Source organism: Palaemon carinicauda, chromosome 32 (genome assembly GCF_036898095.1).
Source record: "Palaemon carinicauda isolate YSFRI2023 chromosome 32, ASM3689809v2, whole genome shotgun sequence".
Taxonomy (NCBI): domain Eukaryota; kingdom Metazoa; phylum Arthropoda; class Malacostraca; order Decapoda; family Palaemonidae; genus Palaemon; species Palaemon carinicauda.
Genome location: NC_090756.1, coordinates 24,230,059 through 24,248,313, shown reverse-complemented (window position 1 = coordinate 24,248,313; position 18,255 = coordinate 24,230,059). Strand labels below are relative to the sequence as shown.

The following is an 18,255-nucleotide window of genomic DNA, read 5'->3' as shown; positions in this document are numbered from 1 at the left end:
GCAAGTGTTGGGAAAGCTGCAACTACCCTTCAGTCAGCAAGTCTAGCACTTTCAACTTTGGCTGCATATAAAATTTTGATTTTTAATTCTTTTAACTGTTTGGGTAAATGTGGATAACTAAATGAAAAGTGAAACGATTAAAGTTCATTCATGGTAAGGCCATCAAGAATTGTGGCAGGTTTTATGTACAAACAATTCATCAATGCTAGTGATTATGTAGTTTTGTAGGGGGGCAAGACTGTTCAGTCATACCTTCATTGCATGTGGCTGTATGACAACCTGAACCTGAGGAAGTTGGCCTTCATTGGTGTTTGTTGGTAGAAGAAAATTTCTGCTGCCATCAGGAGTTCTGAAACTGCCACTGGAGTGACCAACTGACCCCCGGCTATATATCTATTTTAGCATCTGCTGTTGTGGTCTCTGCTTCTTTTGAAGAGGTCACAAATGGTCTCTTCCCTCCGGGGAGGAATGTCATTGGTCGTCTATATGACCTCGAAACTAAAAACAAGAAATTTGTGCACTCCTCCTCCTCCTTTGTTAGCTTCTAAAGATGCTGCTACTTTAAGGAGAAGAGGAAATCACTGAATTAGTCCTGGAAGAATGATCGACCAGACCATACACACTCGGTCTGTCAGGATGAAAGCAGCTGTCTCCTCCCCTTTAGTGAGGAAATCCCTTCTAAGGCGAGACCTGGAATGCAATTCTTGTCTCTGTGATTGGTCACATTGTAAAGTTACCTGGTAACTCCTGGGTTGCTGGAGATGCTCCCACAGTAGGGAATGAGATCACATGTTCTTTCCCTAGATGGCCAATCCACGCACACCCTGCAATAACAACCACTCGGGTTTTCTGTCGGCACTCCTACAAGCACCAATGTCTGCTCACACCTGTGATTGGTGACAAGGTCTTCACTTTCTGTTAATCTGTTGATTGGTATGTAAGTGATATGCTTGTTTGCCACTCAGTCCTGCGCTTGTCACTGTACCACAAACTAAAGTACACCATAATTCATCAAGATTTTGGAGGTGCGAATGGCAAAGAAAGTTTCTGTTTCCGGAAAGAAAGCACAGCTCTGATTGCACCCTCTTTAAGGTATGCTCCCAGTTCATTCTCACTCCTGATCAAACAGTGATCTGGTGGTTACCTACTTCACCCCTACTCATGTTGTTTAAATTCTGAGACTGCCAAGTACAGAGAGTTGTTTCTGTCCAATATGGAAGCAGCTATAACCAATATAGACCTGAAGAGGAGGGATCAGATTGTTTCCAAATTCTCCAGACAAGTTCTGGTACTTTTTCCCTCAAGAGAACATACAGGCAATGATAAGAAAGTGGAGGAAGGCTACCCATAACTTCCTCATATATTGTGCTGTTACCTTCACAGGTCCAGGCCCTACAAAGGGGACTGCTTCCAAAGCTAGGTCACTTTCTCCAGTTGGTGCTTTTTCTAAGAAATGCTCGGACAGTGCTTCACTTTATCGTGCCCAACCTAGCTATTTCAGGAGGGGAATAGAGGTAAGAAAGGGACACTTCAAATTGACAATCAACTCCTCTGGCTGTTGTGAGTGGGGGATGCCCGTCATGCCAGAGCAGCCTGCAACATTGAGCATAAGCCTTTGAAAATCTTCGACCAAGCCTTTGAAAATCTTCGACCTCCTCTCACTTGCACTCTAATAGCATTCCAGAGTTATCCTCCAAAATCAATGAAAACAAGAGATGGGGAAGATTGCACTCTTGAGTTGTTTGGATAAGTTCTCTGGGATTTTACAGTTGAGAAGATAACCGGGAGATGCAAGACCAGCCATCGACCTCTGGTCATTGAACAAGTTTGATCATCAAACTAGATTCAGCATGGAGACAGCAATTACTATATGGTCAGCTTGAAATTATTCACTTCTCCCCAAAGTATTCGCTCTGCTTTCAGCTTTGGCCCACTTGAATGGGGCAAGTCTAAAGAGGTATCCTGATGACTTGCTGATCCTGGTTTCTTTAGGATTTGCACTCCTGCTGAATTCAAGAGGAGACAGTGTTCTTCGTAATCCTTCTTTTTATTCTGCCCGTACTGCCATGCTGAAGCTTGATCTGTGGGCGAGCTCTTTTTGTGCGCTTGAAATAGCACCTAAATGCTCTCATTGAACATAGATTTATCAGAATCGTCAGTTACCCGAAGATTTGAAATCTAGAAGGGCCCAAGCCTAAGGTACGCTACACCCGGATTCAGTCTCAGCAAGAAACTCTGGGATGAAGCAGAGTGCCAATTACCCACTCTCCTTGAATAGCAGAGGCTAAGAGGAAAACCATTTTTAAGACTCAAGTTATAAATCGACATTCGGCTCAACGGTTCATTTAGGGAATGCAGTACTGTACCTTAATTATGTTCCACAGAGGTGGTCTCCCTTCCGACTGAAAGGAGATCGGCTATTTGCTCCAAACTTTGTATGAGCTTATTCCATCGTGGGGAAAATATTAACCCCTTTCAGTCTAAAGACTAGGCTTAAGGCTGAGCATTAGCCTTTCACCGCTAAGACTGAACCAAGTTTTTCTTCCTTCCAAAGGTATAACAAAAACTCTGATATAGTGGCTCCCGAGCTGAGAGACACTCCCTTCCATGACATCAACCACAAAAGATTGCCCAGTTCACCTGATAGATGGTGATGGAAGATCACCTGAGTTGTCCAAACATCTGCTTTGCCCCTGGGTGCAAAAATCCTCTCCAAGAGGTGCTGGACAACTCAAAGCGTAAAGTCATAGGGAGACGACTGTCTTGTGGAAATTATTGGCATGTGGTTGCCGAAGGAGGTTGTGTAAGGGCGGTAGTCCCCTCGGAACCTCTGACAGCAGAAGTAGTAAGTCTGGATACCATTCTGATTGTTGCCACAACAGTGCTATCAGTCATTGATAGGTTGTAGGATGATCTCACTTTGTTGAAGAGTCTCATCATCTATATTGTCCCAAAGGTGTTGGAAGGCTGCCTATGGGTCTGGTACTGGAAGACAGTATGCTGGAAGTTTCCAGTTGAAAGACATAAGAAACAGATCTACTATCTGCGAACACCTCAAAGTCAGGACTTCATTGGTTATCCAAGTAGTTAAAGACCACTCGGAACCAACTACCCGAGTCTTCCTGCCCACATTGTCTGCCAGAATATTCTTCTTGCCAGGAATTCTCTTCTGTCCATTGCAGAATCTTGACAGCTAGATGGCATAGCTGCCGTGAAAAAGTACCACTTTGCTTGTTTAGGCATGCCACCACCGTCATATCATTCATCAGCAATACAGTGTTACTTGAAAGGAGTTGTTGTATGTGCTGCTCTCAATTCCAGGATATTTATGTGGCACTTCCAATTGGAATCGGACCACAACCTGGAGGCCATGTGCTATAACAGATGAGCCCCCGTCCTCTTTTGATGTATCTGTGAAGAGCATAAAGTCCGGAATAGGAGAAAGGAGACCTCCCCTTTGAGAAGGTTGGTATCTAGTATCCACCAACCCAAGTCTCTCTTTGGCTTTTATCCCAGAAGGTTCTTGCTTTGAAACCAGCTGCCACTGAAGGTGAAGTGACCAAATGTGAAGGCACATGTTGGGGATTAGATGATCCAAGGATGTTATGTGCTCCAGCAGACATGGCTAAAGGCAAGCTTGCAGTGAGCCTTGCATTAAAAAGGGATGACCCACTTCCTTGAATCTTTGGATTCTGTTTTGTGATTGAAACACTGCCTAGTCGTGAGTGTATCTGCATTCTCAGATATACAGTACCAGGTTCTGAGATACCTGTAGAGAGAACTTCTTGAAACTTGTCACTACCCCCAGGTCAAGACAAAGTTGGAAGAGTATCTCGGTGAAAGAGAAGGTTCTCCACCGAGTCTGTTAGAATCAACCATTTGTCTAGATTATGAAGCAGATTAATGCTGTTGGTGTGGACCCAGGCTGAAACTAATGTGAACTCTTAAATACTTCCTTGTTAATGGATGGATTGGGATCTGGAAGTATGATCGAGAAGACCTCTGGTCTGGTTGTTTTTGCAGTCGCCATCTGAAAGGGGTCTGCTGAATAAATCTTCTCAAGGGTGAGAGGTCTGTGACGGGTCTCCAACCTCCACATTTTCCAGCTTTCCCTCACCTTCCAAGTGCCTCTTTACTGTGAAAGGGTTGTGCAACATTAAAAGACTTGGTATTGAACTGCCAAGAAGACTTCTTTGACATCTTGGGTGCCTGTCTGCAAAGTGACGTTTTGGGTGCAGTGGGGGAAGACATGTTACTGCCTTGTGGAGAAGGGAGTCATGAATTGCTTCTTCCATCGTTCTGCAACTGCGTTGACATCCTCTTTATTGAACGGAAATGAACAGGTATCTGATGAGTTGCAAAGATAGCTTCCTTCTTTGGTATCTGCCTCTGGAACTTTGAAATGACACCATCCTGCCTTTTCAAGATCCAGTTAAGATACTGGTTGGCTGTGTTATGAGTCAAGAACTCCACAGCTCTGGACCCAGAAATCATAGTGTTATTAAACCCCTTTCGTTTATCTACGTGTCTAATATCCAATGGAGCCCTACCAGTAATCTATCCATGAAGAGGCTTGCATCATCAACATGTTGGCTGTATCTGCCGCCAAAAAAAAAAAAAAGTCACTCGTTATGCCACCAAGTGCTTCACCATCATGCCCTTTTTGGGCTCAAGCCATGTCGTCCTGATGGAAGTTCCTATAGGGTAGCTTCCTTGGGTATATTACAACTACGGCGATATTCCCAGAGAATTTACCTTAAGGTACCCAGAATTCTAACTCCTGGAGCGAATATCCCTAATAAAAGAACCAGGGATATCGCGAAATATCAGAGGACGTATTCTTGACACGCCACATGGCAATCTGCACCCCGAACAGAGATAACACTTCGAAGGGGTCAATTGGCAAGAAAACGAAAACGAGAAAGAAAAGGAGAGCCGCTCGCAAGGTATCTCTCCTCTCCCGTTTCGTAAGCGTGCATTGCGCCGCTCACGGCGCCATCTGTATTCCTTTTTGCGTAGCTCAACAACTCGGTGTTTTTTCCCTGTGTTTCTCGCAAATTCTTGGATTTAATCGATTAATTATGCTTTCTCCAACTTCTTCTGCTTCTGATAAGTTGAGTATTATTTCTTTTATGTATAAATGTAGGCTCTTGGTAATTTTTAAAGTGATTAATAGTAATATCTTTGTTACAAGAGCTGTTGCCTACCGGAGGCGTCCTGGACGCTGTCGCTCGCTAGGTATGAGTTATTTAGTTAGCCAGAGCGACGTTCCCGGCTGTTTCGCTTTAATAATTTTAGCTGTTTAGCGTTACATAGGATTTCTTTATATGATGCTTTTAGTATTGTTTGTCTTGGCGAAGGATTCGCCGATTCTGGCCTACGCTAGACCGTGTAGCCTAGTCGTTTGGCCCTAGTACTTTCCTGCATGATATTCAGATTTCCGAGTGTTTTAAAATTTTATTGAAGCTTTAGGCAGTTTTATACATTTAAGATTATATTGATTTCTTCCAAGATAGTATACAGAGTGAGTTTCGGTGATTTAGGTAATCTATTCTCTTGGCGCCTAGGCTAAGTTGCTTATGGTGCCTTAGTATACTTTTTCACACTCCCCGGTTGCTCTCTTCTCTTCGGAGAAGGTGTGCAATCCCTTTCCCTCTGTTTAAGCCTTGGGCTTAACCCTAGTGGTTTATCTGAATTAACTTTCGATACAACTATATTAGGGTGTTGCTGTTCCTTCCTGTTTCCAGTAAGTCTGGCTTCAGAGAGGGGGCAGAACATCAGAGTTCTTAGTCTGAGTCTGTTTATGTCTGACCTGTGGTTGAGACTCCCTTGCTAGATTGACACAGACATAGGAGGCTTAGCCTCCTTAGGTCACTTTCGAAGGTTTCTGTACGAGATGATTCCTTCTTCTTGTGATCTAGCAGACTAGTCCAGTGTTGCTGTTCTCGGTGTCGAGGATAAGATCCTTTTTCTGGGAATAGCAACACCTTCCTTGCTTTGGTTCCGTGGGGGTTGGCAAGTTTTGCTGGCCTCCCTCCTCGGATCTCCCTTAGGCTAAGATGAGTTTTCTTGGCTGCGGGTGATTCATTACTAAAGCAAGGTTGGTAGGACCCTCTTCGTCCTTTCCCCCTCTTTCCTCTGTAATGGCCTAGCCATTACATTACTGTCTGTCATTCTACATCTGTACCTAGCATAGGTTAGGATGTAGAGTTGACTCAGTCCCTTGCCGGCCGGCAGAGAGTGCCGACCGGCAAAGGTCTTCTGCTTTGAGTGCTCCCCGGACCTCTCTTGGTCCCTCATCCATGTTTGTCTGTAGAGCCAGATGGCACTGGTCAGGAAGCCTGAATTTTATTCTCCCCTTCCTTATGTGTACTCTTTCGGGTTGCCGGGCTATGAGGTAGTACAGTCTCTTATCCCGGCATTCATTCTGTTTTCTTCTAGTGTTGTACCCTAGCCGGCTGCCGGCCTAAGTGGCCGGCAGCCGGGCAGTCGGAGTTCTCTGGTTCTTTTGCTGCCGGCCGGCATCGGTTGTATACCTTTGCCGGCCGGCTATTATCACGCCATTGTCTGCCGGTCGCTACGAGTGGTGGCCGGCAGCCGGGTGCTACCTTGTGTAGTTGCCGGCCGGCACATGCATTTGAACCAGCGTTCTGCCGCCTTATAGCTCTTAAGTAGTGTACTTTAGATCTAGTTATGATGAGTGCCGGCCTTCACATTACCTTCTATACTGTACCAGTATTCTTCAGTATAGTATATACTGTAGGGAGAAAACTATAGTATAGTATTGTTACAACACTGTGTTTTCTAACATTTTTGTGTTATCTTGCACAGGCCTTTGGTGTTGCCTTACAGATAAAGAAAGTGAGTTCTTTCTTGTCTACTATTCGGTATTTTAAAATCATCCTTTAGGTGTGAGCTACACCTGTTTCCTCTGGAAATTTTTCATTGGTTGCTCCAAGACAGATTAACCATACGATTTTAATATCTGGAAGGTTGCAACAATTGACTGTGCGGGAAACACAAGTTTGTGTCTTTCCTTTCTGTTTAATTATGCTAAACAATGTATATCCAGTGATACGTAGTTCACTTGATACTCATGGAAATTTCTTCTCTTTACAGGAGGACCATCCGAAGTGTGGAAGTGTTTTCTGCAACGTCCGCAGCAAGAACTTCTGCGGACATGATTTGTGTAGAAGGCACGCAGCATGCGCAGTCTCCAAAGGTGATCTCCGGTATTGGGACCCGCAGGTATGTACCGTGTGCACTAACCTGGTTGCTGAGGCTTTTGATTCCCCTAGGACGGCGGAGTCAAGGGATATAGCAAGGGAGAAGCTTCGTACCTGGGTAAGGGGTTTCCAGAACACCTCTGGACCTTATCTTCCAAGTGAGAAGATGAGGGCTTACCTTTTCCCCAGAGCGTCAGCTGATGCAGTGATTCTCCAGCCTCAAGTGGAGATCCCGGTAGTTCAGATCCCGGTGGATGCTGAAGTCGCGGTCGCCCTGCAGGACATCCAGTTGGACGACAGGATGTCGGAGGTGTCCGAGCGTCTGGAAGAGGACCTCCTGGCAGAAGACCAGGATGAAGATCAGGCTCCAGACATTGAAGAGGAAGAGGTCGACGAGGTGTCGGCTACTCCGGTTCAGGCCTCTGAACCTATTCCCTCAACATCGTCCGCTCTCCCAGAAGAGCTGGGACAGACCCTCTTCTACATCGTTGGAATGATCCAACAGATGCAGAGGGAGAATAATGAGAAGGCGGCTGCAATGGAGCTGCAGATGCGGAAACTTGCAGCATCACGTGGGCCCCAGAAGAGGCTCAACGTGAAAGACCTTCCCTTGTGCTCAGATGCTAACCCGTGGAGATATGCTGAGCACATGCCGATGACGGTCGGAAAGATCGTCATATCGGAAAAGCTGAGCACATGCCGATGACGGTCGGAAAGATCGTCATATCGGAAAAGTTGGGCTCAGTTCCCCTTGAGGAGGTGGAATTCTGGCCCAGCAAGGGGTCGTATCCGGACTGTTATGTCCGTTTGAGGAGGGAACCAGCTTCAAAGGAGGAGACAGAGCCGAAGGAGGTCATAGTTATGGACCATGCTAAGGCTCAAGCTTTGCTTTCATGCTCGATGAAAGAGAAGGGCTTCACGAACTCAAAGGTTGCTGCTTTGAGTAAGAAGCACCCTTCCTTTGTGTCCTCTCCTGCTAGAGCCTTCCCCTTAATGCAGAAAGGGTTTGCGGCTGTGCTAAAAGCAGTCGAGGCTGGCAAGCCATGCCCCTCCTTGGAGGAGTGTAAACCTTTGTCTCTGGCCCTACCCATGGACCACAGGGACTGGAAGGACGTCCATCTTACCTTCTCAGTTGGGAAGTTGGAGGCTGATATTGCCGGACGTCAGTTCGGTGAGAACCTCCCCAAGCTGTCTGACTTTCTTTTGCGAAGGGAGCTCGAGACGAAAGAAAGACTGGCTGCCTCAATGTCTCTTCAAACCACTCTTGAGACAATGGCAAGTGACCCCAAGGTCCATGAGATGTTCATGGTAGTGGCTAAAACTCATCTGGCCACAGTGACGAAGGACCTTTGCAGCTTCGTCAAGGCGAGGAGAGCTTGTAGGGAGTTTGTGTTCGCCTCGGCTGCGGTGAGGCACGAGCCAAGGAAACTAATCTCCTCCAACATTTGGGGCAAAGACCTTTTCCCTAACGAAGCGGTCAAGGAGGTTGTGGATAAGGCCGCCACGGAGAATAGAAACCTTCTCCAGAAGTGGGGCCTGTCGCTCAAGAGAAAGTCTTCCCCGGATGAGGGTCCCCAACCAAAGAGGAAGACTAAGAAGACTAGGCTACCCTCTCGGCCAGCCAAGCCATTCAGACAGCAACAGCAACAGCAATTGCCTATGCCTTCAGTGCCCCAGATGGTGGCACAAACCCCGACCACATTCCAATGGGTACCCCAAGCCGTGTCGACGCAGTCTCCGGCATTTAACCCAACGTTCGAAGGGCAGTCAACTACCTTTCGAGCAAAGCCTAGAGGAGCAGCCAGAGGCTCGTCTAGGCGCCCCTCAAGGGGAAGGGGATTCAGGGGTGGTCGTGGTCAGGGAGGCAGGACCTCAGGACAGCAGTCGAAGTGAGATGATACCGGTAGGAGGGAGACTTCAGAATTTTCGGGATCGGTGGACCTTCGATCTCTGGGCCCACAGCCTACTCAAGAATGGACTGGGTTGGAGCTGGTACAGCACTCCACCCCCGTGCCCTCGATTTTTCCAACACTCCACCCCCGTTCTCGAGGAATACATTCAAGAACTGTTGGAGAAAAAAGTGATCCGAAGGGTAAAGTCCATCAAATTTCAAGGGAGGCTGTTTTGTGTTCCCAAGAAGGACTCGGAAAAACTCAAGAGTCATTCTGGACTTGTCGCCACTCAACAAGTTCATAGTGAACTGCAAGTTCAAGATGCTAACACTGCAACACATAAGGACCTTACTGCCCAAGAGGGCATTTACCGTCTCCATAGATTTGTCAGACGCTTATTGGCACGTTCCAATCAATCGCCGACTCTCCCCCTACCTAGGGTTCAAGCTACATCGAAGACTCTACGCCTTCAGAGCCATGCCATTCGGGCTAAATATAGCCCCAAGGATCTTCACGAAGCTTGCGAGCGTAGCTCTCAAACAATTACGCCTAAAGGGAATCCAGGTGGTAGCCTACCTGGACGACTGGCTGGTGTGGGCAGCATCCAAGACAGAATGCTTGCAAGCTTCCCTGCAGGTGATCCAGTTCCTAGAGTATCTAGGCTTCAAGATCAACAGAAAAAAGTCTCGACTTTCTCCATCTCAAAAGTTCCAGTGGTTGGGAATCCACTGGGACCTAGTGTCACACCGATTCTCCATCCCGGCGAAGAAGAGGAAGGAGATAGCTGGTTCTGTCAAGAGACTTCTGGATTCCGAAAGGATATCAAAACGCGAACAGGAGAGAGTGCTGGGTTCTCTCCAGTTTGCTTCGGTAACAGACCCGGTGCTAAGAGCACAGCTAAAGGATGCAACCGGAGTTTGGAGAAGTTATGCATCAAACGCGCGAAGAGATCTGAGAAGACCAGTTCCGCTTCGTCTACGTACTCTTCTCAGGCCTTGGTCTCAAACCAGACAACTAAAGAAGTCGGTACTTCTTCAGCCACCTCCCCCCTCGTTGACTATTCACACAGACGCCTCGAAGGAGGGGTGGGGAGGTCATTCTCATCGGAAGAAGTCCCAAGGGACTTGGTCCAATCTATTCAAGACATTTCACATAAACTTTCTGGAAGCTATGGCAGTACTCCTTACCTTGAAGAAAGTCTCCCCGCGTCGCTCGATCCACATAAGGTTGGTGCTGGACAGCGAGGTGATTATGAGATGCTTGAATCGACAAGGATCGAAGTCATCACCTCTCAACCAGGTGATGTTGGCCATCTTTCGACTGGCGGAAAAGAAGAAGTGGTACCTGTCGGCAGTTCACCTTCAAGAAGTCCGCAATGTGACAGCAGACGCTCTATCCAGGTTCACACCGATAGAGTCGGAGTGGTCCCTAGACGCAGGATCATTCTCCTTCATCTTGAGTCAAGTCCCAGAACTGCAGATAGACCTCTTTGCGACGAAAGACAACAAGAAGTTACCCCTTTACGTGTCCCCGTACGAGGACCCCTTGGCGGAAGCAGTGGACGCGATGTCCCTCGACTGGAACAGATGGTCCAGGATTTACCTGTTCCCTCCTCACAACCTTCTGTTGAGGGTCCTCAACAAACTGAGATCCTTCAAGGGAATAGTGGCTCACAAGTGGCCGAACAGTATGTGGTTCCCTCTGGCATTGGAACTACGGCTGAAGTTTCTACCATTACCAGATCCAGTTCTGACCCAGCGAGTCCAGAAGTCGACTGTCTGCACTTCATTACAGAAAACCCGGACCCTGCAGCTCATGATTTTCTCTCCCTTGCGGTGAGAAAGCGTTTCGGGATTTCGAAAGACAGCATAGACTTCCTAGAGGAATATAAGTGCAAATCTACTAGAAGGCAATATGAGTCATCTTGGAGAAAATGGGTGGCCTTTGTCAAGGCAAAGAATCTGCAATAGATTTCGACGGACTTCTGCTTATCTTTCTTCATCCACCTCCATGGTCAAGGGTTAGCAGCTAACACGATTTCAACGTGTAAATCTGCTTTGACAAGACCCATTTTATATGCCTTCCAGGTCGACCTCGCTAACGAGATTTTTAATAAAATTCCGAAAGCCTGTGCTAGGCTCAGACCTTCAGCACCTCCAAAGCCCATTTCATGGTCTTTAGTTAAAGTTCTTCATTTCGCTTCACTGTTGAACAATGAGGAGTGTGCGTTAAAGGATTTGACCCAAAAAGTTATTTTCCTATTTGCACTCGCGTCCGGGGCTAGGGTTAGTGAGATTGTAGCCCTCTCGAGAGAGGAAGGTCGTGTTCAGTTCTTGGATGGGGGAGAGCTGAACCTGTTTCCGGATCCTACGTTTCTCGCCAAGAACAGTTACCCACCAACAGGTGGGGTCCTTGGAGAATCTGCCCTCTGAAAGAAGATGCATCTATGTCCAGTAGAATGCCTTAAGGTCTATTTTCGTAGAACTTCAGACTTCAAGGGTGGTCAACTATTCAGGGGAGAAACATCAGGCTCAAATTTATCACTGAAACAACTCAGGGCGAAAATTACATATTTTATTCGCAGAGTGGATCCTGACAGTACACCCGCAGGTCACGATCCGAGGAAAGTTGCCTCATCCTTAAATTTCTTTAATTGTATGGATTTTGAACATCTTCCTTCATACACTGGCTGGAAGTCTTCCAGAATGTTCTTTCGTCACTATGCAAGTGGAGCAACTAAAGAGGTCTGTGGTAGCAGTGGGTTGTGTCGTTAACCATGCTGTTTAACTCTGCGAGGAACAGTGGATTTAATTGGGACGATTAATTCCGGGGTGAGTGTGTAGTTACATACTGTTCTACAAACTATGTGTGAGGGCACGGGGTTGCCCACGTTGACTGTTCCACTTTCAAAGGTGAACCTAGCATAAGTGCAGACATGTGCGCCGAGCGTTTCTAACGCTAATGTGACTGATTAGTAATACAGACTTTTACAATTTTGATACCTCGGTATGTTAAAAGTGGCGCTAATGTTTTCTTTCAGATAAACAAGTTTCTGTTTACTATCATGCTTATGCTTATTTTTTGGTTATCCTCCTCTTATATATACATAGTTGTTGTTAACCTATTTTATTTATTGTTTGTCAATAAACTAGTTCTTGCGAACCTTGCGTCTCCTTCACCTTTGCGTCTCCTTCACCTGTGTCAATTTATTGGTAATAATTGAGCATTACGTACTATGTATATTTATCTGGGAAAAATCTATTTTTGGGTGAGATGGCCATGTCGTCCTGATGGACCCGCCCTTCCCTTTCTATGAAAGGGCTGTAGGTCCCCTCCCTACATACAGTATCTGTAGCACCTCGTGTATCGCTACAAGGAATACAGATGGCGCCGTGAGCAGCGCAATGCACGCTTACGAAACGGGAGAGGAGAGATACCTTGCGAGCGGCTCTCCTTTTCTTTCTCGTTTTCGTTTTCTTGCCAGTTGACCCCTTCGAAGTGTTACAGTATCTCTGTTCGGGGTGCAGATTGCCATGTGGCGTGTCAAGAATACGTCCTCTGATATTTCGCGATATCCCTGGTTCTTTTATTAGGGATATTTGCTCCAGGAGTTAGAATTCTGGGTACCTTAAGGTAAATTCTCTGGGAATATCGCCGTAGTTGTAATATACCCAAGGAAGCTACCCTATAGGAACTTCCATCAGGACGACATGGCCATCCCACCCAAAAATAGATTTTTCGCTTCGCTCAAAATCCGTTTAGTAGTCAAAGCCAACACTGCTGGATTTAATGCCAGAAGAGATGGATTGTCATTGAGAATGTTAAAGTACTGTACTTTATTTGCCTTGCAAAAGGTGGAGGCAGTAATTGAGATGCATTGCTTGCCCTAGGGGAGAACTTTTTGCCCGAGGTTTGCAAAATCTCTTTATTAATAAACCCTAACACTATCTTTGACCATGGTAACTCTAGCAGTTTTACTGCATTGTGGCGCATGGCAGAACAGATTTAAAACCGCGTCTCTCCCCTTTGGGGGAGGAGTACATGGGTTCTTAGAGTCCACTTTAATGATTCCTAATACAGGACAAATACAGGACAAGACTTGCAATAAATGCATAATCTGACTCTCCTTGTTCAGCAGCTGGAGCTTTAGGGCTACATAGCAGAGCCAATATGCCTTTGTTGTTATCTTAATCCTGATCTAGAGAATCTTCCAGCTCCAAGCTCACACCTGTAGGAAACTGGGTTGGGTCTGGGTTATCAACATGTACCTCCACCATGTGATAGAGGCTGTGAGGGGAGTCCTGTGTTGAAGGAATAGAAAAGGTGGCCACTGCATTTTGAATCTTCTGCAAAACATGATCATCTTCTATTTTTGATGCCCAGTTCTTGGGAAAAGTATTCAAATCCTTCCGATCGATGATAGTCGATATTTGTCAACAAATGAGATCTAGCTTAGAGTTCTCAATCCGCTGCTCAACCTTATATGAAGTGCGTTTCATGGAGGAGGCATAACCTCCCCTTGTCTCTTTTGTTTCTTTGTCACTTTTACTGGGATAACCCCAAGTTTTTCCCAAAAGGGATTAAGCTTTGCATGGTCAAACTTTGCATCTAGATTTCTATTTCAGACTGGTGATTTACGAGGTGGAGTCGACACTGGTACAGAAGAAGACATGATAAGGAATGGAGGAAGAGTTAGAGCACAAAAGGTGGTATCTGTCCTTCTATACCTTGGATCCGAGGGAACACCAGAGCTCCCAGGAGACCCCGACACCGGGATACCAATGAATCATAGTAATGTTTCTGATGATAATGTTCTCATGGGATCAGTCGTTGCCCGTTTGACGGCATTCACAAGCTCTTTGATTCGGGTGCGAATCTCTCACGAGCTGAGGGTAAGGGGAACTGAGCTAGTGTGCTAGTTGGTTGGGAAGCATGCCGATGGGGAAAAGCCAAGTCCAACCCCCTGTAGAGGCAGTTATGTGCCCCTAGCATCTAAAAGCTGTTCCTTTGGGGGAGGGGGCACCAGACAACCCCAAGGAATGCCACAACTAATGAAGATCCTTTAAGGAGCTAGACTGCCTTGGGGGAGGTGAAGCAATGGGGTCTACCTGACCAGAATATTGTCTTGAGGTTAAATGAACATTGCTCTTTTCTGGTTAGCCCTTGGAGGAAGCCAAACGGGAAGAGGCAGGTGGGAAAGTACTAGCCGTAGAAGGAAGTGGTAAGGTTTTTTGAGGTTGAGAATAACCCCAAAGATGAAGTCTCTCTTTCATAATTCATCTTCCTACTCCTATTGTACTGCTCCCACAGGGAGGATGGCCACTCTTGACACAGTATGCAATGAAAAGTCTCCTTACAAGAATGTTGTCTGTATGCAGGATCCATCTCCTTCGCCGACATATAAAGGTACTCAAAGAGCAGCCCGATATGCTGGGACAAACCCACATGCTTGTAGTTCCTCAGAACTCGCACATCTAAAATAGATAAGGGTAAATTCAGCAAGTATTCTGGGAGAGAGAGGAGAATGTCTGAACTAAATCATAGCCAAATAAAAAAGGAGGGTAGTCACCTGATCGCCAAGTCAATTCTCCTATGTAAAGAACGAAGGTTTGCATTTGTGAAGGAACAATTTGGAAAACGTAGGAATCCATGAGCTCAACAGGGGAGTTAATTGTTTCAGCGTCAGCCAAATGTGTGTGGTGTGCGCTACACAGATTGTTGTAGAAAGTTTTAACTCAAATTTGGGGGGCATGGCTGTCACTATCAATAAGGGAAAAACAAAGAACTTTTGAAAGCATTGAGAAATTCCAAGTACTGAATTTAATGTTACATATTCACTGTATTAATACTTTAAATACACATTTATGAATTCTTTGATATTTGTATATTTTTTACTATTAGAGGCAATCTTAAAAGCAAAGTATTTTTCAAGTAATAATTAAGATTAATAAATTAAAGTTTTTAAATTTTTTTTTTACAATAAAATTTTAAAAAGGTGTGATAATGTAAGTTGAAAAGTTGAGAAATAAATATAATTTAAAGAGAAAAACAATTTTATTTTACCCTACAACTATTTGGTTAATAAATTCAAGACCATAGAGTGAAAATGTGAAAGACTTATTTTACTTTCCATATCTACTTTATTAATCAGGTACTAAAGGGAAATATTATATTCCTAGAACAATAGTATTTCTCACCTTAGAGCCCAAGAATCGCTGGTGAAAGCCTTTAGGCACGTCATGGTAATACTTGGCATGTGTTGTACAAGATTGTGAGCCAGGGAAGCATTTAAGACTAAAGAATGCAAAATATGAAGGGCCAATACAGGTGGATAATCCATCGTGTTCTGTTCTTCATACTGAAAAAAAAATGACAAAATATTATCTCATACCTATGGAATACAGAATCTCACTTAATTTTTTCCATCCCTTTAAACCTAAAGAGAATCCTTCATTCTGTAACATTTTAAGTGAATAGAATTTGATCCATTATGATTGTAAAGCAAATATCTTGCATGGAGCTGTACTGTGAATAATAATGATGTTTTACATTTTCATGTCTGCTGATGAAGCACAAGGCAAAACACACAATTTAAAAAAAAAATATAAGATTGTTTATGTATCCTGGTATCACAGTAATTAGCGTCCGTGAAATGTTACCTATAAAATTCTTGAGTAAAAAGGGATATCTTGTTAAACTATTCACTCAATTCATACATGCTTTATCAATACTTTTCATACTCACCATCCATAAAAAATCAAGTTTTCATAACTGAGTATTTTTTTGCTTCATAACAAAAGTGAGTGCTCTATTACAAAAAAAATAATTCCTAGGATATGATTGAACAAAATCACAAATTTAAAAGTAAATTGTATTTTTCCCCCCAGAGTCTTTCACTGCAATGGCCAGTAAACTTTTAATGAGACGGTAGTTACTGGCAGGTGGAGGGTAAGCCCCCGGCTATCTGGCAGTCGACTGCACTCCCTATTGAACTAAAGACTCGGGCTTGCAAGGTGGTTGAGATGGAAAGCATAACTTAGAGGACTTTGTATAGTTAGAAAAATACAAATTACTCCTCAAATTTTGTGATCTGTTCTAATACAAATATAAACCATTTCTCTTTAAATAGGAGACATTCTTATGAAGGAGGAAGTCCTTTATAAAACAAACTGGGAGGTTAACTTTCCCAGAAATTGTCAGAGCTCTTGGTCCTGAGTAGGAGCTTAAGTTATGATTCGGATGTTAGGGTAGGTCCTACCAGGCGACTGATAGACGGTCTTGGTAGAACCTACAGTATATCCGTGTGATGTACGTATGGCTATTATGAGAAATGGCTTTGTAAATATTCTATCACTTCCCAATCATATAAGAGGATGGAAGAGATACGTCTTTATAAAACTTGTCTGAAAAGGAGTTGCTCGATTATGAAGATTACCTACATCAGGAATCTGGTCCAGCTATGACGGTACAACTGCTACCCTCCCCAGAGCGGGGAAGGCCTGTCACTGTGACTATCATTGTCGACTAGTGCTGAGGCTGATATCTTGGACGAGATGTTTCTTGACCTGTGAGGGAGCTAGGTTTGCAACAAAAATTTGTTGATTAGCTACCACTGGACTAAAGGTAAAGGCTGTGGTTATATTCCCAAAGTTAGTGGGTCGTGCAGGTTATCTAGCATTTTAAGACTTGCCCAGGTTTTCCTGAATGCTATACTGTAGATCCAATACTCCTGACTTCATAAACTAGAGCATGAGATAGTTCCTCCATCCTCTTGCTGGTTGCACGGTACTGATGATTGATAGTCTCGCAAAGCGAGAACAAAACATTGTTACTGGAAATCATCTTCATCCTCCAAGTGCTCAGAAACAGTTTCTGATGCCGTAATGTCCTCGCAAGAAAGAGAAGCAAATCATCCTGATTCCTGTGTTGCTTTTTATAGAGAAGAGATGGAGAAGGACTCAAACCTGTAGTCGTAGGTGGTTGGGTTTTAGGTTTTGGCCTGGAACAAAGGAGGAGGCCTTCTTCCTTCCTTCCAAATAGGTTGCGACATACGAAACACCATGAAGCCTTTATATCGCTTCATTGAGGTTAAATCTAGTAAGAAGACAGTCTTGAGGGTCAGATCTCAGGGAGCTAATATGGGACACACAAGAGACTTGAGGACTCCGGTGACATCCCACTCTAGGAGCCCCGAGCTTCTGGGGAGAGCAGGACTACTCAAAGCTCTAAGCTCCCAATGGGCATAAACAATTCCCACGATGAGTTAAGGTCTAAGCACTTCAGTCTGAAGAGCTGTCTTAAGGCTGAGTGCTAGCCATTCACCACAGACAGAAGTTTCACTTGATGAAGGAAGACTAGGAAATCTGCAATCAATTGGATAGAGGCTTCAAGCAGAGAAGGATTCCCTCTATGACCTCAATCGCAGATGACTCGGTTCTCATGGAAGAGAGCTGTAGAGGACATTTGCAGGTGTCCAGATACTCCAGTGCAATGCCCTACAAAAAGTCTTTCGCTTAGAGGAGATGCTGGATAGTTGCTAAACAGTGAAGTGCAAAGGATGCTAAGTTGTAGTACCTCTAAAGGATGGGCCATAGAGATAGTTCTCTCAGTATCTTGATTTTGATTAGGAGAACCAGCAAATTTGAATACCATTTGGTGTGTGGCCACTTGGAAACCATCAGTGTTATCCTGGGACCTGGTCGATCTGTTGATTATTCGGCAAACTAAGTAGAAGAATGGAAAAACTTCTCAGGTGTGCACCTGCTTTGCCAAATTACATAGGGTCTGTTAAATTTCTCAGGTGTACATCTACTTTGCCAAATCACAAAGCCTGTAAAATGGTGCCCCTCATATATCGATGTTGTAGCTCTTCAACTCTTATGAAAAGCTTACCTCACTAGCAATGCTAATTCCAAGTGGGTTGATACGTATGGGCTTTTCTTCTGGAGACTATACCCGTAAGGTGGCTTGGCTCCTTTGGTAGGCGTCCCACCCCTCCTTGGATGGATATTTCTGTGAACAGTAGCATCTCTGGAAGTGAAAAATTGAGGGGAACTCCCCTGGTGAAGTTTTCATCATTCAGCCACTAGACCAGATTGTCCTGAACTTCCCGTTCTGCTGGTGAGATTGCTGGTTGC

General features: G+C 44.8%; 2 protein-coding genes across 2 annotated transcripts in view; both read right to left on the bottom strand.

Annotated features, from left to right (window-relative positions):
• Positions 1-18,255, bottom strand: part of LOC137625345 (uncharacterized) — a 544,968-nt gene that overhangs the window by 461,127 nt on the left and 65,586 nt on the right. The gene's annotated exons all lie outside the window — the stretch shown is intronic.
• Positions 1-18,255, bottom strand: part of LOC137625338 (tRNA (32-2'-O)-methyltransferase regulator THADA-like) — a 51,434-nt gene that overhangs the window by 2,665 nt on the left and 30,514 nt on the right. The window contains exon 15 of the mRNA XM_068356179.1: positions 15,316-15,476. Coding sequence (XP_068212280.1) covers positions 15,316-15,476 — 161 coding nt within the window. The remainder of the gene's footprint in view (positions 1-15,315; positions 15,477-18,255) is intronic.